This window comes from Sinohyriopsis cumingii, chromosome 13 (assembly GCF_028554795.1).
Source record: "Sinohyriopsis cumingii isolate HCF-2022 chromosome 13, ASM2855479v2, whole genome shotgun sequence".
In the NCBI taxonomy this organism is placed as follows: domain Eukaryota; kingdom Metazoa; phylum Mollusca; class Bivalvia; order Unionida; family Unionidae; genus Sinohyriopsis; species Sinohyriopsis cumingii.
The window spans coordinates 46537937-46560729 of record NC_142973.1 but is presented as its reverse complement, the minus strand read 5'-3'; the positions used below and the strand labels follow the sequence as shown (position 1 = coordinate 46560729).

General features: G+C 34.5%; 1 protein-coding gene across 3 annotated transcripts in view; it reads left to right on the top strand.

Annotated features, from left to right (window-relative positions):
- LOC149785355 (EF-hand calcium-binding domain-containing protein 4B-like) overlaps positions 1 to 22793 on the top strand; it is a 146664-nt gene that overhangs the window by 111388 nt on the left and 12483 nt on the right. For all 3 annotated transcript variants that reach the window (XM_089979263.1, XM_089979264.1, XM_089979266.1), the window contains 6 exons: positions 290 to 362; positions 6487 to 6625; positions 8629 to 8710; positions 12639 to 12753; positions 14530 to 14640; positions 22427 to 22503. In XM_089979263.1, coding sequence (XP_089835389.1) covers positions 290 to 362; positions 6487 to 6625; positions 8629 to 8710; positions 12639 to 12753; positions 14530 to 14640; positions 22427 to 22503 — 597 coding nt within the window. The remainder of the gene's footprint in view (positions 1 to 289; positions 363 to 6486; positions 6626 to 8628; positions 8711 to 12638; positions 12754 to 14529; positions 14641 to 22426; positions 22504 to 22793) is intronic.

The following is a 22793-nucleotide window of genomic DNA, read 5'->3' as shown; positions in this document are numbered from 1 at the left end:
GAAGAATCACATTTACAGTTTGCTACTAAATTAAAAAGTGCTGCTACTGTATGTTTGAGTCTAACACTTTAATAATAAAAATCTACGAATTTCAATTCTAAATTCTGAATGGCAACTTCAACATTCATCTTCATTGCTTTCCTGACATCCATGAAAGAATTAAACTTATTTATTAAAGCAAATAAGGTTTTTGTGTTATAATCAATTTGCCCTTAAATTCTTTGATTTTCATTTACTTTGCATTATCAAATTGACCTATTTTTAAGTCGGATTCTATTTGTCTTTGTAGTTCTATTTCCTCCTATATTCCGGATTCTCCCAGATCTCAGCCAGTTGGTGCAGTGGATGAAACAGACTCGCAGGTTTGGATCTGATTTTACTTCTTTCTGATTTATGTACACTCTACTTCGATAAGTGGTCAGAATATAAAATTCACTTCATTTGTTCACTATTGCTTACATGTATGCATTCATTAGTCTATCCATTCTTTCTGGTCTGTAACTCTTTCTGTATACCTACTGAAACCAACATTAATTTTGACTGCATCTTCTGGTGATAGTGTGTTTAATTCCTAAAAATATCAGATCTTGACTCTGATTCCTGTATCTTAGCACCAGTTGCCACCAAAGTTTAATATATACGGGGTAAAAACAATTTGTTCTCTAGCCAAATTGGGTGACTGTTACTTGATTGTGAGGGATGGTTGGGTAGTTGAAATGAAGGTACACATGCTAAGCGCCTTCTCACTATCAAATAATGTAAATCACACAATTTTATTGTCAAAATGTTTGCAAAAATTGAATTTCTGACCGAAAAATTAAACTTCAGTGCTAGATGAGATATCATAAAGACAAATGGACATGGAAATTTGATGGGTTTTTTTTCTTCTTCTGGCATAATGAGATTATTGAACAGCAAGTAATATGAATTTCTTCAGATAAACCATTAAACAACACATCCATCACTAGTACTAACAGTTTCATCTTCTCATTCGAGCCATGGTATCTCAGTTTGTAGAGCATCAGAAACCTAATTCATGGGTCATGGGTTCAACACCCACCCAGACCAGTCTGGGTTGGCATCCTCGGTGTCCTTGGAAAGGAGACTTAGCCATTTAGCATCCATTTACTCGTCATGATAAAGCCAATAATGTGTTAAAAATACCATTAAGATCAATCAACCATTAGTAAGCACTATCTTCCCAAAATCATTATATTCATGTAATGAGTGTAATATTTGGATGCATGAAATAATGGCTACTAAGATTAAATTCTGATTACAGGCTTCAGCTACTGTCCAACTGGGTAGTCTTGCGCATATATATATACACACACACACACACACAGAGTGGTCCCCCTCTTATTCAGCCACCCCTTCTGCATCGGGAAAGTGGCCTTATAAGATGGGTGACCTTTCCAGAGGGGGGCTATATTTGTGACATGTGTATGTATATGTGTTTCTGGTAGGAAAACTACACATAAATTAAAGTAGTTAATATCTTCATTAATTATTAAAATGTTATTCTTGTCTTAAAAACAGTTATTTCAAGGTAACATAAATTAACAGTTCTTATTCTTAGGCGTGAAATGTAAGTGGGATATTGTTGGCATGCACATTACAAAACCATTCAAAAATGTTATTTAAATCTTGGTACATACGTTGTTTCATATTTGAAATAATTCTCTTTCCATTTATTCCATTTTCCCACTGCTACAGAGTATTCTCCTTATCTTTTACGATCTTGTTTATTTGAGTCTTCCCCAACATAAAATCTTTTGGCAAATGAACTCTCCCCATTGTCATCAAGTCAAATAACTTTTTCTTTTAAAGTATTATTTCTTCGTTTACATGATGACATGTTCAAGTTTTGTAAAGATTTATTCCTGTGTAGCTAATTGTACATTACTGCAATTTAATTTTGTAGACGAAACTTTTGTAATTAAAAACCTTGTTAGAAAGGAAGTGATACATGTACTGTCACACAAATTTTTGGTCTTTGCCTGGTACCTTGTTTTGTTTCTTAGTTGATTGTTTCTGTGTGTATGTATTAATCCACAAAATCTATCTGTAGCCTATCTGACCACGTTATGATATTGACAGTTATGTCAGTTGTAATCGTCAATTTTTAAAAAAATATCCACTGTATGAAGCCCAAAGCTCTATCAAAACATTGCTTACTCCATTTCTATCTGACTATGTTATGATCTTGACAATTACATCCAGTCCTAATTGTCAATAAAAAATATAAAAAATCTGTTGTGTAAAGCCCAAAGCTCTATCAAGACATTGCTGACCCCATTTCCTGCAAAGGTTGGCATTAATGATATAATAATAACCTTAGTGGTACATGTATTTTAGCCAGCACTTCTTTCAGTAATGAAAACCAGACATCCGGAAACAGACATCGGGAAAGATAATCAGATTCCTTACCTTACCGTAATTAGATATTGGTTCTGGATGCATATTAATAAAATGCTGCTGCTTGTGAGGGTTAAATTTTACATTTGTGCACTAATATGTTTGCCACTGGTCACGTTAGAGGGGTGGCCTTTCTTGAGGGGTACTTTTGAACACAAACTTGTTGGTCAGGGTGGCCATTTATGATGGGGACCATTTTATATACATAGAGAGAGAGAGATAGAGAGAGAGGAAAAAATGAATCTGTCCCTGTACCGGATAATTCATAGACTAATTAGTTAATGTAACAGAAGATCAGAAAAATATCTGCTTGCTTAATTTCTTCAAGCACCTTTGCATCATCTTTATGGATGCTCTTCAGGTGAATACATTATTCCATTATAATATTTTTGTAAATAAACGATTTGACATAATTATAATATTAATTATGTCATTGTTTAATTGGTGAGTAATTAACCACTTCCCTATATCTATATACCACACTTGTATTTAAAATTAGATTTGTAATTTTGCACAGTCATGAATGTGCATTGATACAGTGTAAAATCTGATCTGTACACATTAAAACAATTAAAAGCTATTCTGTCATCAAGATATGAAAATACATCAGTATGTTAATACAACATACCGATAATCATGTGTTAATTTTCATAAATAATTAAATCGAGCTATTAAGGTCTGGATGTAGTCAAGTACATATGAAAAACAATTCCTTTTCTTCAATGAAAAATTCATTATTAGTTAATAATTTATATAAGGGAAAGACTTTGAAGTTTCCTCCTGAACAGTTATGTATATGTTTTTTGACTTTTAATAGCCTGAGTTCTAGTTTGCTGTCTTATGTACTGTCATTCTCAATGCCTTGTTAATTATGTAATACTCACTTCTATCTTACCCTTTGTGCAATGGAAGAACCCATGCCTGTGTTAGATGTATCCTCCAGTTCTAGAAAGTACTTGGAACATGTACACCAACACAGTCTGACTCAAGTCATCAGCCTATGTGCAATAGCATATCTTCATTAGTTTCTATGACCTTGACTAATCAAGGAATTCAAAGTGGGGTGGGAGGAGAGCATCTAACAATAGTGACAGGTAAGTATTACATAATTGAAATTAGTTGTACACCCCTAACAAAAAAATCTGCATTTTAATATTAGCAATACATTCACCTGTCAGTATTATGCAGTTGAAATGATCAGTTAGGAGGGAGATTCTTGACTTCAGCTGGAATAATATTATTTACCACAAGGAGAAGTGTTCACTGCTGTTAAATAGCGGCAGGTTGGATCACTTTATATGCTGCAAACATTTGACATGGAGATATAATACACTGGCTCTGGTTCAATAAGGACCAAAGGCAGAAGAAGGGGGTCATAAGTGAGTGCCAAAATGCAGCCTTCATGAAATCCTCCTAAGATCTATGACTGAGATAGATAGAAGTAGTGATAGACATTACTTCATGGGCTTTTATTTTATGAGTGAAAGGTCTCTGATAGTGACGGATTGATCAACTGTTTATAGTGAGTTAAATCCACCTTGAGATGGTGGATACTGAAATATCAGCCAAGCCCTTTAAGGGAAGGAAAAGCAATTTCCTACCTTTTCTTCTCTCTTTATAAGCTGCCAAACAGAACCTAAGTGCCCTAACTGGGCATCAAAGTCTATCCTGATTGTCCCCAACACAGCTACAACTGTGACTGGGAATGACTCCTGGGGGAGGTTGGTTTTTGAAAGAAAACCTGGCTGACATAGAAGGGAGGCAGTCTTAATTTCCACAGAACCATAAACTTTATATAGAGGGCATATCGTTCACTTCCTCTCCATGATGAAGCTACAGCTAGAAGTCAATTTTAAGCACAAGATTTTCAAATGATGGTCACTCAGATCCTGAAGGCAATGGAAGTTATTAAATCACTGAAAAAGGTCTCTGATTCCAGGGAAGTAGCCCTAGGGATGTTCTTGTAGTGATCTAGCTATACCTTCAAGGTGTTCAAAGCAACATCACTGTAGAAGTGAGGTAACTCTACAGACAGCCCATCATACAAAGTTCATCCATAGTGCTGCAGGATGATGACTAAGATCCCTCCTCTGAAAGGGAAAACTCCACATGCCACAGGAATTTAATGGAAACAATGGAAAAAGGGGTGGGGACGTTGGATCAATATCCTTTCCCAGTAGAATGGAGAAATATCTACTTTGTCCCTGTGACTGAATACTGTGGCAATGTCAAGAAAGGAGAGGGAGGAGATTTTAACACAATCCCTGAATCCATACCAATTTTGGCAAGTGTTGCCCGGTGATTGTTGTATACATAACAGTGCTCATTGACCAGTGATTGCTGTCATGGCCTCATAAAATGAAACCCATGATCAATGACTGGTACATAATGCTTGGTGAGGTTGTCCATTAACTGGTGCCTGGTGATCAGTGTGTGGTGGTGAACAGTGTTCAGTGACCAGTGTTTGGTGCCAAGGGAGTGGTGTGTACCCAGTGAAGTGTCACCTGAACCCAATAGTGACTCGCAGCTCAGTGAGAGAAACCCTCCCCAGAACTAGAATGCCGCATAGCCCTCTTGGAGTTGCATGAACTGCATTTCAGCATAGAAGGGCTTTGGATTCCTAGAGAAAACTGACCCTTTCCACAAGGGAAGATGGGGGAACATTCTTTCTGTAGTATTGGGTATTGTTCTATCCTCTCTTGAGGTAAGCCTTTATTCATGCTTAAAATGGTGCTGTCCATTTCTCATGGTGCCTGTGTGGGGGTGCACTCTATCCCAGCTTTAAGACATAGCCTTTGATGATGCACTCCCTTTATCTAGGAAGCTGTTGCTCCTCCCTTTTTTTTATCTGGGGAATTGCATATGATCCCATTGTCAAGCTGAGGAGAAACTGTTTCCTCCTCAAGGGTGGTAACAGCTGCACTCTGGGAAAGTGTTGTGCCTCCCTCTTCTGTTCAGGGCAGCACACTTGATCCCAGTATTAGACAGTATATTCTGAAATCCTTGGGATTCACAGAGGAGGAAGAATGCTCATTCTATGTTCCTTTTTAACTATACATATTTTTGGCATGGTCCCATATACTGTCCAACACAAAAGATTGGTAGTGTGTGTCCCATGGGGCCAATTTATGTCCCCACTTTTTGACATCTGAAATAAAAAGCTGTGACAAAATATTTGTTGATCTTCAAGGAAATGATAATGTTCAATGACAATGAGGGTTGTTTTGGTCACTATTTTAACTACTTACCTAAAATTTTGTTTTCTTTAGATATCTTAGGTGTAAACTAAGGTAAACAAAACTTCATCTAGGAATTTTAATTATGCCACAATCACTAAATAATGCATCAAAGAACATGTTATCTCTACTACTGTGACTAGAAAATTAAATAGCACAATGCATTATACAACAGTTATTAAAGTGAAAACATGTACACCTGCACTAAATGCAAATAATCAAGCAAGATGGAGTTTTAGTAATCTACAAGTAATCCCCAAAACCACAGAAGCAAGGGAGGGTCTCGCCATGCCCCAAGAAACTGAAAATCTATACTTTGGACTATCAAAACAACTTCTGGTAAGCAAAGGACTGAGGGATGTTTGGTAATCACAATAAATATTATTATATGATCCTAAACCATGAAAAAAAGTTGTTTGTTTTCCTTGACCAAGAATTGTCCACTTGTTGTCTAAATGTCATCTGGAAAAGAATGAAGAGACACTGTTGTGCATGGACCTATAGCCTATCATAGGAAGTCAGACTGGTTTAATGTACATGTTCTAAGAACTTTCATCAACAGGAGGATGGTACATCTTGCAAAGACAAGGATTTTTCCATTGCAAAAAGGGTAATATAGTAGTGACAAGTATTATATAATTAAAATTAGTCCCTCCCACACCCCCACACACAATAATACACTTGTTTCACTATTGTGCTGTCAGTAAAACACAAGTTTTTATAATAAAACATCCACTGACCTCCTCAAAGTCTAAGATACAGGATAGTGATCCTACAAATACTAGAATCCATACCCATAGTACATTATCTTTCACCCATCTTTAATGAACAGGAAACCCAAGAAGGAACCCCAGCATCAGTACAGAGACTATTCAAAGTTGTGTATGTGGGAGATGCAGGGGTTGGCAAGAGTAGTTTTATACACAGATTTTGCAGTGGCAGCTTCCGGTCTTCATACGCTGCCACCATTGGTAGGTTTCCCATCATCAGTAAAAGTGAGGCAAGTGAAGAGACAAGGAGGTGAGGTTTAAAATGTTAGGCTTAAGTATTTGGATAAATAATGACGGCTTATAAAACCACAGCATATTGAGGCTTCATTGGTGTGATGTAGCAGAGTATGCATTATTGCCTTCAGTGGAATGCTGGTCCATTGTAGTTAACTCTGTTCTCCTGAATATGCTCATACATCTATAATCTGCTAGAATGACTGAAGTTCATTATATTTGGCAAGGATAAGGCTTGAACCTAGAACAATTTGATATTAAGTCAGTAATGCCTACCACAAGGGCACACTAACTTTTCACACACATGGCTTTCATGGACTATACTCCCTAACTATAAGGCCCTTTAGTATAACTCAGTTCCTGTCATAAGCTATGTATGGTAATGGATTCCATTTCATTAAGTGATACTTGTATAAATAGAATACAGTATACTATATGGTTCTCATGGACTGTGTTAAAGTTAGCAAGTACTGTATAATGTACTTCATTATAATGTGGTCTGACTATAAGGTAATATACTCTATAGTTCCCATGGACTGTGTTATAATGAGGGAATATTGTATAATGTACTTCATTATAAGACACTCTAACTACAGAATGTTTCCAAGTGGCAGAGTGGTTTAAAGCATTCTCCATTACAACTCACTGCCATCTCACCTCTGTCTGTGCCAGTTCGAGTCTTGGATTCAGCCAGTGTGGGTATGTGAGAAAGCTTGCCGGTAGCTTCTCGTGCGTCGGTGGTTCTTTCCAGGGTTTTCCCGGGTTCTTCCTCCACCATTAATACTGGCCGCCATGTATAGCCTATTGTGTGCTGAAAAATGGCGTTAAACCCCACAACAACAGCAACAACAGATTGTTTACTGTATGGTTCCCATGAATAATGGGTACAGTAGAACCTGTCTTATAGACCATCCCTTCTGCCAAAAAATAATAGTCTCGAAAGACAGGTGGTCTCTCACAACAGGTCATAACACTTTATAATTAATAAATCAGTGCATGGAGATCCTGGTCTCTCAAAACAGGTAATTTCTCATAGCAGTGGTCTCTTAAGACAGGTTTGACTGTACTGTGTATCTTTATGAGTTGGTCTCACTATAAGGTGGTTAACTGTTTGATTCTAATGGAGCGTTTAGAATGAATGAGTACTTTATGGCTATTTCATCTTAAGATATTTTCACTGGTGGGGGGACAGGTGGCCAAGTGTAGGCACTAGATTTTACAGATCACTGACCTCTCACTTATGTCAGTATGGGTTCTAGTCTCTGGCTCAGCCAGCACGGTTATATGAAAAAGCATGCCAGTACCTTACCATGGTTCAGCAGTTCTTCCAGGGGTTTTCAGGGCTTCTTCCTCTACCAGATATACTTGCCATCATGTATAGTCAATCACGTGCTGAAAAATGGCATTAAACCTATTACAGCCACAGCAACTATAATGCAGTATATTCTTTGGTTCCCATGGGTAGTGTTAGTATGAGTTAGTATCGTAAGAAGAACATGTTATATCTTATTGAAGTTGAGAAAAAATGCCCTTTAAATTTGATTTCTTATTACACAGTTTAACATTCTGTTTGGGATTTTTGGTGTGTTTTTAGACACAAAATTACATGGAGGACAAACCTAAAGTCCATTCTGCACAGCATTGCAGATTTTATCTTTTCTTTAACAGTAAATTTTTATTTCAGTATCATTAAATTATCTAAAAGTACCTAATTCATATTAAATACTTCTTGTCAAACAAATTATGTACTTTTAAGTACGTTTAACGAAACTATCCTGAAATTTACTTAGTAACATATAGGTTCAAATAGATTAGATAAGAGTAGTTTACAATGTGTGACAGAATTTTGTCTTCAATGATAACTTGAGAAATTGAGACAATTTTTTTAAAATTTATTTTAAAGAATACAACAGACTGTAGTATATATAATGTACTGAAAATTAAAGTGTAATCAATCCTACTTGTTGCAGGTGTAGACTTTCAGATAAAGTCCCAGGTGATTGATGGTCATGTGATAGTCTTACAGTTATGGGATACAGCAGGCCAGGAAAGGTATGTTATTAGTACGATTGAACATCTAACCCTTTTAGTGTTCATGTCAATTCTGCAGGTTGAATTTGTTATACTGACTTAGAACTTTTCAGAACTTATTGTGGGGTTATAGTTAATGTGAGAATTACCATTATACTTGCTGATAAGACAAGTCCAACTGCACAGACAAAGATATGCCATTGCATAATGCGCCATCAGATCTGGGTCTTTGCAGTCTGTTAGGAGTAATCAGTAGAACAAACAATATAGACTCTGATATGCAGGCACATTATGCTATGGCAGATCAGGATTTTGTTGTTAGCAGTTTGACTTGACTTATAAGTGAGTATATATGGTATGGCCCAATAACAGTTGCATTATTAAAAATGTGGGGGCCCCGAGTGGCCGGGTGGTCTAAAGTGCTCTCTGTTACCGATCACTGCCATCTCACCTCTATCTGCGTGGGTTTGAGTCTCGGATTCGGCTAATGTGGGTATGTGAGAAAGCTTGCCAGTAGTTTCTCGTGGGTCGTTGGTTCTTTCCGGGGTTTTTCCGGGTTTTTCCTCCACCATTAATACTGGCAGCCATGTATAGCCTATCGTGTGCTGAAAAATGGCGTTAAACCCTACAACAACAACAACAACAAAAACGTGCAATCTTTAGATCATGTTACAATATTTAAATGGCCCACCAGAGCTCAAGCAGCTATATAGTCTTTGCTTTTCAGTTTACTGCTGCAGCCCTCGACTTCAAGAAGAACATTTTTCAGTGGCCCATGGTGTCAAAAAGGTTGGACAGCACTACCATACTCCTTTAGTTTCAAAGATATTTATTTCGGATTTAATTTTTCACAATTTTACATCCATATGTACTCTGTAGTTTAAACCCCAAGAAGGAACACATACACTGCAAGATGAAGGCACCTTAACATATAGCAATGTGTGTTGCTTTCTTTGCAAGTGAAACAGCATCTTGATTCCCACCAAAGAATATTACCCTTATTAGCAAGTGCATGTTCACTTTCTGTAGTTAGGTGTCATTGGGTCTTTTCTGTACTCATGTGAAGGGTAGTTACTTAGGATTAAATGATTTGACACTTCTTTTGGTGAGTACAAAGGTATCACTGGTTATGAATTTTACAACAGCAGCACCGGGCATTATGCCATGCCATGCTATATTTATGGTATTTAAATATAGAATTTTTTGATTGCAAATGTGAACTGTTGTCAAGATGAATTCATATAATTGTAAATTATTTATGTTTGATGGAGCATATAAGCTATTTTCATTAGTTCCTGATTGTTTTCACTTACACGGAGCTTTGATATCTTTTATGCAGTGCTTATGTGTACATAATTTTAATGTAACATGATTGACCTGAATGGATGCTTGGATTAAATGACAGCACAACACAGTGAGACGAAAGATGGAAGTTTATGAAATGAATTAATAAAAATATGTATATGCTCTACAAATACAGTGTGATTATGTCATGCTCTAAACATACGACTCATTCATTTGCTTTTCACTAACATTCACAAATAGGAAAACAAAAATGTGATTCATGTATTCTCATTTAATGAAGGTGAGATTCATATAATCTCATGTAATGAAAGTAAGATTCACATAATCTCATGTAATGAAAGTGAGATTCAAATAATCTCATGTAATGAAAGTAAGATTCAAATAATCTCATGTAATGAAAGTAAGTTTCATATAATCTCATGTAATGAAAGTAAGATTCACATAATATCATGTAAAAAAAGTGAGATTCAAATAATCTCATGTAATGAAAGTAAGATTCAAATAATCTCATGTAATGAAAGTGAGATTCAAATAATTTCATGTAATGAAAGTAAGATTCATATAATCTCATGTAATGAAAGTAAGATTCACATAATATCATGTAAAAAAAGTGAGATTCAAATAATCTCATGTAATGAAAGTAAGATTCAAATAATCTCATGTAATGAAAGTAAGTTTCATATAATCTCATATAATGAAAGTAAGATTCAAATAATATAACGTATTGAAACTAACTCACTTGTGCTCAATTGAAACAACAAAATCAATTGAAACAAACATATGACTCGTGACTCAGTCATTTGTACAGCCGTATGACTCATAAATACTTGTAAAAACTTGCAAAAGTGCCCATTGACAAACCACACAGTTCTCTTGAATTCTTGGGTTGGCCCACACTTGTGTTGGCCACACACACCCTTCATGGATCCACCATGTGCACCAAACTGGTCATATTAACAGGTACGAAATTAAAATCTATAGATACATGTTACTAAATTAAACTCTTAATATCAACTTGTAACAATTCAAAAGTTCATAACATTTCAAATCCGCGTAGTGGTAAAGGCGACATTTCACACTATGACATGAAAAACTGAATATGCTTCACATTTCAAATAAAATAAAAATGTAACACTTACCTCTATGGCTGTAGAACAAAAATGGAGAATGTACACTCCTTGACAAGATCCAAAAGACCAGTGTGTCAATTAGAGAAGAAACTTACCTTAAATCAACAGGAGAATGAGTATTAGTAAAGGTCAAATACCCATGCATACCATGCTTTTTGTGTCTCTCGCCGCAAGCAATCTACGACAAGATACATGCTAGTTCAGTCGCTTACCTAGAAAAACAGTTATCCACCCTAGGTAACATTGTATGTATGTATGACGAAAATTATCAAATCGTTCTAAGGCGAAACCAAGTTATTTCTTGCCTTATTCTGTGACACGTAACATGGCGATAAAATAGACTTGTTTATGATACTGTTGACTATTATCTGATGATTTGCATTATGATTTACAAAACTGGAATACATGAATTGCTGTAAATATTTGTCAAGACTCAATTCAAATTCATCTCTCTATGAAGGGTATGCTAGGATGTACTTTTTTAGTATGATCAGAAATATCAGTACCTGAGGATTTAGATGTACAAAATGGCCAAAGTTCTTGTAGTAATTTGAGTTTAATGTACATTCTGTTGAAAATAGCTAGCCAAATACCTTGTTTAACATACTGGTCTTGAAGAGAAACACTTAAAATAAAAACGTGTAAAAATGTCAGACAGTAAATAAGTAATGTATTGAACTGATTTTCAGTAAATATTTGCTTCATTTCTGTCATTTTTGTACATTTTTTTATATGCCTGTTAGACTGTTAATGTTGTTATGTGTGTTCGTACATCTGTCATGTGTCTCTTACAAATTTCATTTCTGCACAAACATTTGAGTTATCCGCACTTTACAGTTAACAAAATTTGTGGATGACTTGCACTTGGGGTAAGGAAGGACCTTATTGATTTTGGTGCCAGAATGTCAAATGTCAAGGTCACACTCATTTAAAGAATAAAAATGGTTTACGTGGAATAATATAGTTACACTTCACATACCTGAACTTAACTTTGTGAATGCCTTGCATTTGATGTAAGGAAGAAGCCTGTCGATTTTAAATTCAAAGGTAAAGGTCACTTTGACAAAAAAGAGAAAAATAGTTTCGGGACAAAAATGTTTTTTTTTCTTTCTTTCAATGTATACACCAATTCCTAAAAATGTCAATCTTCTGAATTGAGACATCATTTGTTTAAAAAATTTACAAAATTAAACAATGAATTAAACTTAATAGAACAATTTATTATTTTTAATTTTTTTTAAATGGATCAGCTATATATGAAACAAAGGGTACAAAATAATTACATGAATTATGTATACACCAGTTCCCAAAAATGTCAGTCTTCTAAATTGAAACATCAATTGTTTGAAAAATTTACAAAATTATATAATGAATTAAACTTTTATGAACAATTTTTTTTAAAATTTGTTTTTAATGGAACAGCTATATATGAAACAAAGGGTACAACAAAATAACATGAATTATGGCTGGCTCATTTTTGTCTATTCTCAGAAAACATGTTTTCTCTCTATCAGATTCCGCAGCATTACAAAGCAGTATTTCAGAAAAGCTGATGGTGTGGTTGTCATGTATGATGTCAACACTGAGGTCACTTTTACAAATATTCGCAGTTGGATGGACAGTATTAAGGTTTGATTATGACTTATTTTGTTTTGCGGGAGTTGTAGGTAGTATTCCCAGATTAATCAATCAGCTCTAATAAAGATAAAAGATTAAATTCTTCCCTCACAAAGAAAAGTAAATCTCACTATTTTCACAAGCATATAATTTTTATCAAATTAGTCGGAACACCAAATTTAGGAAAATGTAATGTCTAATAATGACTCTGATGCAGACAGAAAATGTGCAGTCCAGCATGTATATTTTACACAAATTTAAAAATACAAAAATATTATTTATAGTGCTTCGTGTTTATGTCGCTATGAAAACTCATAAACAAAAATTCATGATGGGCTAATGCAAGATTTCCCTTGAGTACTGTCATATGAGAGTCCAAAATGTTTGTTTATGTAAAGCAACAGCTATATACTTGTATGGAAAAAATACCTACAGTTTTTTATTAATTATAAATTCTGTTTATACACACACAAACACACACACACTTAAAACTCCATAAAACTAATTATATTCTTTTATTCTTTGCACCAATTGCATATATTTTTCTGCTATTTAAATATAGCACTAATATGGTAACTCTAACTTCAGTCACTCAGACACTTGGAATCTCTCAAACATGGAATAAATCTCACTCTTGTAACATTAGAAATTTAACAGTAACCCAGAACTTTGGCAAAACATTTTGAGTCATATTTTACGTTTTTTTTTTTTGTATTTGGCATACATTTGTCTTTTGTGCCTCATCATGATGGTGGTAGAGTTATAGAGTTCTTATCCTGTATGAATATTTCTAGGCATCTGGTCGTTTAATAGCATACGCATATGATATGGTTTTTGCAGTTCTCATAAAACTGCATGCATTATTTTGGATTGGGTGTATGAAACTCACATGACATTCACTAGGTGTATGAAAAGTGTCAGTGGCAAAGGCAAAAATGTAAAGAAATTCCATTCTATTGATTTGAAATTTATAATTTGACTCTTAGATGTATATTTGGAAAAACTTATAATGTTTTGACAATGTTAAGTATTTAAGCAAATATAACTTTTATTATAACATCAAGGGCAATATTATATCAATGGGAGATGAGTCTAGAAAATATTGCTGGCTTTGTCAATATAGCAAAATTTGTCTCCCATTCAGAAGAAGAACTGTTTTTATTTTACTGCTATGTTGGGAGGGGAAAATGAAGCTCCAGTGGGTAATAAATTCTTAACACTCCTTACACTATCTTTTGAGAGGGTTTATGAGATTTCACCCCCCGCTCCTAACTTACATATTTCCTGAGGCATTAGGAGGATGGTAAAATCTTCTAAGCCCTCTCAGAAGATAGTGTAACAAATATTATCCTAGTCTATCCACCTTTGTTAGGTTTTGTTTTTAGGTCTTGTTTTTTCAGGCACTGTGGTGGGGCATACATGTTCTATGAATAGACTTCAAGTTTAATTTAAAATCATTTGAATGTACAGCTAAATTGAATAATCCCTGATTTCTCTCCTTTAAGAAAAAAGAGTGCTCACTTATCTGACATATTTTTTTACTATAGTCACTTTAATAAGATGCTATCACTGTGTATGGTTGCAGATTTTTGAAAGTCATATTCAGTTGAATCTGTTTATTTGACATTTTTGAATACAGCAGTTTTTTTAAAATTCAGTTGAACCTGTTTATTTGGCAGGTTTGAAGGCAGCCGTTTTTGGCATGCTAATAAGAGAAAATGGAACATTGATGTATTTACTTTTTTTTTTTCCTTCTTAAACTTGAACAACAACTTTTGATAATTTCAGGATGGGTTTGAAGAGAAAGCTGTAATAGTGTTGCTAGGCAACAAGACAGATCTGGCTGAGGATGATAAATCAAGAGTTATAAAGATGAAGGATGGATCCAGACTGGCTGATGTAAGTCTATAAGCCTCCACCATATTGGGCCCTCGTCTGATTCCCAAATCCAATTTTAATTCTGGAACTTCACTGCTAGATGATGCCAAACAATGCAAGTTCCAGTCGATCAGAAAGGCCATTTAATTTGTTGTGGCAACATTTATTGTGACCCATTTTGTTTTAAATCTTTATGAAAACAGCTCAGATACTGTGAATTGACTTGTATTTCTGGGGTACCAGTTTTTTTTATATATCATGTTTGCAGTGAACCCAACCCTGCCACCTGGAGTAAGCATTTTCATTACTATATGTCTTGTAACCGTCTTCTGACCAGGTACCATAAAAATGTTCAGGACTTAGGGCATACAGTTGTATTGTACATGCTATAGCGAGAACAAAAAAATGAAACAGCATGAAAGGATGATACATTTTCACAAAAGGAATCTTTTTTTGTATGCATTCATTTGTATATTCTCTCTTGCTTCCGTTCTAACATACTGAAATTGGTTGTTATAGAGCACCACTGTCTCAGTAAATTTTGCTGCAAACTCTGCATCTTGACCCAATGAACTTGACATAACACAGCTTTGAGTATGACTGATGTAAATGTTAAGTTTCCTGTCCCATTTAGTGGTGTGCTGAATGTTGACTTAACCCTATTTCAGATTTTCTTTCTTATTACAAGATCCACGTAATGCATTAGGTGTATATAAACAGCAGCTTTCAGAAATGTTAAAGAATGAGTTCATCATATTCTTATGGATTACTGATCAACAACTTGAGTTAAATTGCACATGGATTACTGGACAACAACTAGAGATCCATCATGTTGTACATGGATTACTGATCAACAACTGGATTTCCATCGTATTGCACATGGATTACTGATAAAAACTGAAGGTTACTGATCAACGGCAGTAGGTCATCATATTACACATTGATTACTGAACAATAGTGGGAGGCCCATCATATTGCACTGGATTACTGAACAACAGTTGTAGGCCTATCATATTGCACATGGATTACTGATCAACAGTGGGAGGTCCATCATATTGCACTAGATTACTGAACAACAATGCGAGGTCCATCATATTACACAATAATTACTGATCAACAGTGGGAGGTCCATCATATTACACATGGATTACTGATAGACAGCTAGAGGTTTATCTTGTTCTCACAGATTACTAACCAACAACTGGAGGACCTATCATATTACACATGGATTACTGATCAGCATTGGATTTCCATGGATTACTGATCAGCAACAGGAGGACGATCATATTACATATGGATTACCGATCAACAACTGGATTTCCATCATATTGCACTTGGATTACTGATCAACAATTGGATTTCCATCATATTGCACATGGATTACTGATCAACAACTGGATTTCCATCATATTGCACGTGGATTACTGATCAGCAACTGGTGGACCCATCATATTACAAATAGATTACTGATAAACAACTGGATTTCAATCATATATTGCACATGGATTACTGATCAACAGTCTGAAGTCCATCATATTGTGCATGGATTAAAATGTATAACAGTGTGGTCATATTTACTCAAATTAAATATTAATTGTTGTTCTATATTTTAATACTAAAATAGTTCAACCAGAGTCTGTTTAATTTTTTTTAATGGCCTGCACCTTCAATGTCATAAAAAAAATTCCAGTCAAATCTTTTAATCACTATGGACTTTTACAGCAGTGGCAGGTACTAAACTGGGTCAAGAAAAGATGTTGGGTCTGTCATAGTAAATGGTGGGAAACTATGAATTAATTTTCAGCACTCACTGTTTTCACTGGGACATCACAGTTGCAACATTCAGTCTGTACTTGATCGCACCTTTGGGTTGACCTTGTACAAACATAATTTAACATTGAGTTTGCTGTTTGTATTTCTCGGGGCATGTAAATAATGATTCTCCAAAGGAAAAAGGATGTATGAGGATCCAAATGAAGTGAATAATTGCCATTTCAATGTATGTGTAACCAAATTTTAAAAAAATGACACCTGTTACTGCAATAAGTGGTTATGAATGCCTGCACAACCTGTATGACTTTTACGATAGTGGTCAACAACTGGAGATCAATCATATTACAAATGAATTGCAGATCAACAACTTGAGATCAATCATATTACAAATGAATTGCAGATCAACAGCTGAGGCCCATCATAATGCAGTTATATGTCAAGACTTTGAGGTAAGTTGACAATTTTTTGTATTAGGAATTGTAAATTCAAACTTTGTAATGGGAGTATCTTCCGACAACTAACCTTTCCTGTGGTACACTTACACCATGCGATCTCATGTTTAGTTAAGATGCATCAACAGGATCAATAGTATGAGAAATAACAATGAAATCCCATGGACTTCAGATTGCCTCCAACCCATATGCACATGTTTCTACACTTTTTAATAAAAGGAAAAGTACATTGGTTTGATTATTAGCCTTGTGAAAATTGCTATGTAATATCAAACAGATATTTATTTTTTGAAAAATGATTTCAGTTCTTTAGAATATTACTCTACATTTTGTCATTTGTCTGAATTTGTCTTATTTTATCTTCGAGGAAAACTGAAGATTTCATCAGCTTATTTGTTTAGAACAAAATGGACCCCTGGTTGTATAACTATGAAACTAAGGAGTTGTTTTTCATTCTTAATATTGTATCCATCTCCCACAAAAATCTCAATATTGTCAAAAATATCATAAGCAAGATAATGCAGAATCTAAATTTGAGGAAAAAAATTGAGACTTTTTATAATAATTCTCTTCATCATTTCTTTTGAATGAGTTTCCAGTTCTGATTTTTGTAGTAAAACATTTATTTAAAAATTCAGAAATCAGTTTGCACAAAGTCCAGACTTCTTTTGAACAACATGGTCACTATGTCTGTTCAGGAGTTTTAGTATGTACATGAAAAACCCAGACACTATGAAGGTGTTGCAGTGGGCATACTGGTAAATTACACTATATGAAGAGGAAGGAATGAAAGTAATCCTAAAAACAGTGAAATTGTTACATTTATCAAATTTTCTTTACTTTCAGAATTGTGGCAGATTTCAGCACAGTAATGACCTGTCCAATAGTGATACTAGCCTTGCATCGAAATTGAATCCTTTAAAAATATTTCCTCCAGTTCAGAAAGAAGACGTGATATCAGTAACAGTACAATATATGTAAAGGTTATAAGCTCAAATTAAACAACTATACCCTGTATGAAAAATAAAGTACAGTTATTGTATTGAAGTTACATTAGATTCAATGAATAAAAATGGAATTATTTGTATTATTTGTTGTTTGTTAATAGTTATTTGTTAACATCAGTATTTCCTCAGAATGAAAAAAACTGTTCTTTTATGTATTTTTGAGGCCAGGGGCCTTTGATAAATTTGAAGTTTATGAACATGATGTTAAGAATTTTACAAATTTTCAAAATGTTTATATGTTGGAGGTAGGCTGTTAGAAACAATCTCTTAAAGCAGGCCAGTTGTTTGGTACTGTGTCAGAAGTAGGCAAATTGGGCAGTCTCTTACAAATAATTACAGCAGGCAAGATGTTTGGTACTGTGTCAGAGGTAGGCAAATTGGACAATCTTTTACAAATAATTACAGCAGGCAAGTTGTTTGGTACTGTGTCAGAAGTAGGCAAATTGAGCAATCTCTTACAAATAATTACAGCAGGCAAGTTCCCTTTTATGCATAAATCTGAATACAGTTAGAACATAATCATTTATTTGTACTCAGCTTATGATGGTAAGATCACTCAAAACCCACAAATGAAATTTGATTGGCATGTTTTTATCCTCCTGGAACAAGGTTAGAACTCTGGACCATTCTCAGTAAAGCAACTTAAGATTTTAAAAAAGCATTTTGAAAGACTTTTTGTGGTCTTTTTTTTATAGCTAACCTGGTCATATACCAGAAAACCTGATCAAATAGTTTTGTCCTTCTGTAATCCATTGTCCGTTCATATGTTACCACTAGTTTGTTATGGCTACTTTTTCTAAAATACTTTATGCAAAATTTACACAAACATTCATGGTCTAGTTGATTCTAAATGATATTCCTGTTGCTTGGACAATCTGTATGGCCATCACATTGGCCATATGGAAAATCTTAATTATGCTTCTTCTCTTGAATGAACAGACATATCAGCATGGCAATTTCACCAAAGGACTTCATATGATGACAAAATGGTGCCAATCTGGCATCCAATTTATCAGCATGAAAAAACATCGTGAAATCTTGTTGTATCTACTCCTCCTGAATTAGTTTTCACTGAAGGATTTTTTAAAATGATATTTAGTTGTTCCAAAATCAGAAAGGTACAAATCTGACTTGCAGTATGGCTGCTACATAGGCCATCTTGAAAGTCTTATCACGATGTCTCCTACATGGATGGTCATATCAACATGGGGTTTTCACTGAAAGACTTCATATGATGCCCAATTGGTGCTTAAATAAAAATGGTGCTGACGTGACAGCCAATATGGCCACTGTGGCAGCCATCTTGAAAATCTTATTGCCACTCCTTCTGAATGGATGGTGAAATCAAAATTGGGTTGTCACTAAAAGCCTTCTTATGATGTCCAGCTGGTACTAAATGAAACTGGTGTTGATTTGATGTCCAAAATAGCAGCAGTCTTGAAAATCTTGTTAGTTATTGCTGCTCCTTCAGAATGGATGATAATATCAAGGGGTTTTCACTAAAGACTTCTTACCATGTCAGTTGTTCCTGATGAAAATGATATCAATCTGATATCCAACATAGCCACTACAGTAACCATCATGAAAAATCTTATCACTATTCCTCCTACATGGATGGTATTGTTAACTTGGGGTTTTCACTAAAAGACTTCTTATAATGTCATGTTGATCCTAGATAAAAATGGTGCTGTTCTGACATCCAGTATGCCTATCATAGGAGCCATCTTGAAAATCTTATTTTCACAATTACACCTGAACAGAAAAATTATATTGACATGTGGTTTTCACCAACTTCTTATGGTGTCCATTTGTACTTAAGACGGCACTCTAAAGTTTATTTTTGTATGTAGTGTTAGATTTTTAAAGAAAAGAATTTGCCAGGATTTCCTGACTGGTTATTCAGTCTGTTGCAAAAAGACCTCGTATATCATAGACATCAAATATGGCCTCCACACAGAGGCCAACTTAAAACCTTGTTATTGCTACTCCTTCTGAATGGATGGTTGCATCAACATGAGGTTTTCACACCAAAAAAAACATCTTGTGATGTCAAGCTGGTCCTGAATGAATATGATGCAGAAGTGAGGTTCAATATGGCTGCCAAATTGGACATCTTGAAATCTTATCAATACTCCTCCTGAATGGAATGTCATATTGACATGGACTTTTAACCAAAAGATTGTTTATGATATCTAGTTGGTCCTACATGAAAATGGTGCCAATCTGATATCTAATATAGCCACCAAAGTGAACCACCTTGAAAATCTTTTTTTCACCATCCTTTGTAAATGAAAAGTCTTTTTGACATTGGGTTTTCATCAGAACATTTCTTATGGTGTCATTGGTCCTTAATGAAAACAACTAATACACAATATGGCCACCAAGTGGCTAATTAAAATTTTTTTGTTGTCTCTAATTCAACCAAAGAGAGGGCTATATAAACCTGGGGTTTTAACCAATCAACTTCTTATGATATCTGGTTGGTCCTAAATGAAAATTGTGCCAGTTGTATATCCACTATGGCTGCCATGATTACTGTCTTAAAAAATCTTTGTTACCACTTCTCCTGAATGGATGATCATTGTGACATGGGGTTTTATCAAAACACTTCTAATGATGTCTACTTTCTCCTAAATGAAAAGCTGATTCAAAAATATTGTTATCATTGAAAAATATCAGAGATGGATTTAGTAAACAAGAAATTCCTTTTGTCCAAAAGAGTAGTATGTTTGAGGGACCCTTGTTGCTTTTTTCCTCAGTGTAAATTATGTACTAAGTTTATTTTTGTGTAAAATAAAGTGTTCACAAGTGGAAAAGATTGTGTGCCATTGGCCTTCAAAAGGTTTTAATCTTGTATTAATTAAGAACAAAGTTGAATTGATCTTTGTACTATGTGCTGATACACTCTTTTACATTTAAAAATCATTTAGGATCTCAAAAATCTAACTGACAGTGGTTTCAAGGAACCCATTATGTATTATATTTTGAATATTACAATTTTACATCAGAAACATATTTTGAAAAACTGTGAAATGTTGCAGTATTTGGATTTTTATAGATCTTATTTGTTTTAAATTTAAAATGTGTGGTAGTATATACTAAGTGTCAGTATTAGCTCTGGGATCTTGCATGTTTTGGCAGTAACTGCAGATTTTGACCTGTTGAAGAAATTGTTTAAAGCTCATAGTATATAAAAGATTGGGCACACTGTCTGATGCATACAAATGGAATTCTGTATTAAATACCAGAAACATAAATGTGCCGTAAGAGTTTAATTAAAAATATGATGATATTCAAAATATTACCCACATGTATTATGTTCTATTTATTTTCTCTGAGCAAGCACAGCTTCTGTGCAAGGTGTTTGCATTATTCAGTATTTCCAATTATTGTCCTGATAAGTCCAACTTATTATTTACTGCAAATATTGCCGACACATGAAAGAGTTACACATGATAAAGGGAGACAATTTAAAAGTGTCAGATCTTTCTTGGACGATGAACTTGGCATTATATTACATTTACCATCCTTGTTTAGTTATGCAGTGATATGCATGTCTTGTTTTTTTTAATCAATGCATATTAAAGAAGATATTCATACTGCTAATATAACTTGCAATTATGACGTGAGACCAACCTTTTTGTCAGGGATATTTCTAGAGGTGCAGCTTTTGACTGCTACACTTATGACCTTGAGGTGGAATTACACAGCTGCTGAAAAAGTAATTCAAAGCAAAGTCTTAAGTAAAGTTCATTTTGAGCATTTATTGTTCAAATCAGCATTATTTTTCATAATCAAGTAGATTTATTTCTTATGTCAGTCCTTGATCGCTTATATAGAAACATCAAATTAAGTAGTCAAATAGGCTTTTAATGAGGGTCATATGAATTAGGTGAATTTCGCTGTGGACCATATCAGGACTAGTGAACATGAGTTACAATTATAACAATATGGAAAGCCAATACAACACACTGGTGGTAGTATTTCTACAAACAATTAATATAAATACCCTATACACTATGGTAAATCTGGGAAGACAAAATGCTTTATCTGCAAAGACGAAGTGAATCTGAATAGAAAAGGACTCTGTCTCTGAAGAGAAAAATATTCTATCTTTGAAGATAAGAGTACTCTATGTGTGAAGAGAAACAAACTTTTTCCTATCAGAGGTCATGATGATATAATATCATGAATTATCACAACTTGTGACATCATGTCGGCAAATTAAAAGCATATGAAATGGGAATCATGTGATAATATCTGTAGCACAGCAACAGCTTAATAAAAGTATCTTAAATACCAAAAAACTTAATGTGATAAATTTTGCTATTTTCTACTCCCCCGACTAATTATATAAGTCTTTTCATCAGCCTCTGTTGATTTATATAAGTTTAATTTGATGCACAACCTTTAAGCAGCCTCAAAATTAATTTATTTTGGACAATTCCAGGAATAACAGGAAATGGGGGTGGGGCATGTGATTTTCTGAATTGTTTGATTGTGGGTGTTTTATATTATCCTCCCAAAATTTTAAGTTTTGGAAATACAATTTGTGTTTTTATTTCTTATTGGCAGGAATATGGTGCTTTATTCTATGAGACTAGTGCTAAAAGTGGACATAATGTTGCAGAATCCATGAGAGGTCTGGCAAGGTAAGTGACATCAGGATAGATAGATACACATATTGCACAATGTCTTTGATCAGAAATTAGATATCCTAAGAAAAGACCCATGAACCCGAGATGGATGTTCTGGTACAGGTCTGGCATTGCTGGTCCCTATTGTTCTGTATAAAAATCATACCCCTAAAGCTTTTAACATTTTCAATAATAAAACTACTTTGTACACCACCTGGCTACACGTATGACATGTCATTTTATACGTTTTTCATTGAAAGAGAAATATAATTTGTATTATAACGGATGCATCACTGCATTTTATA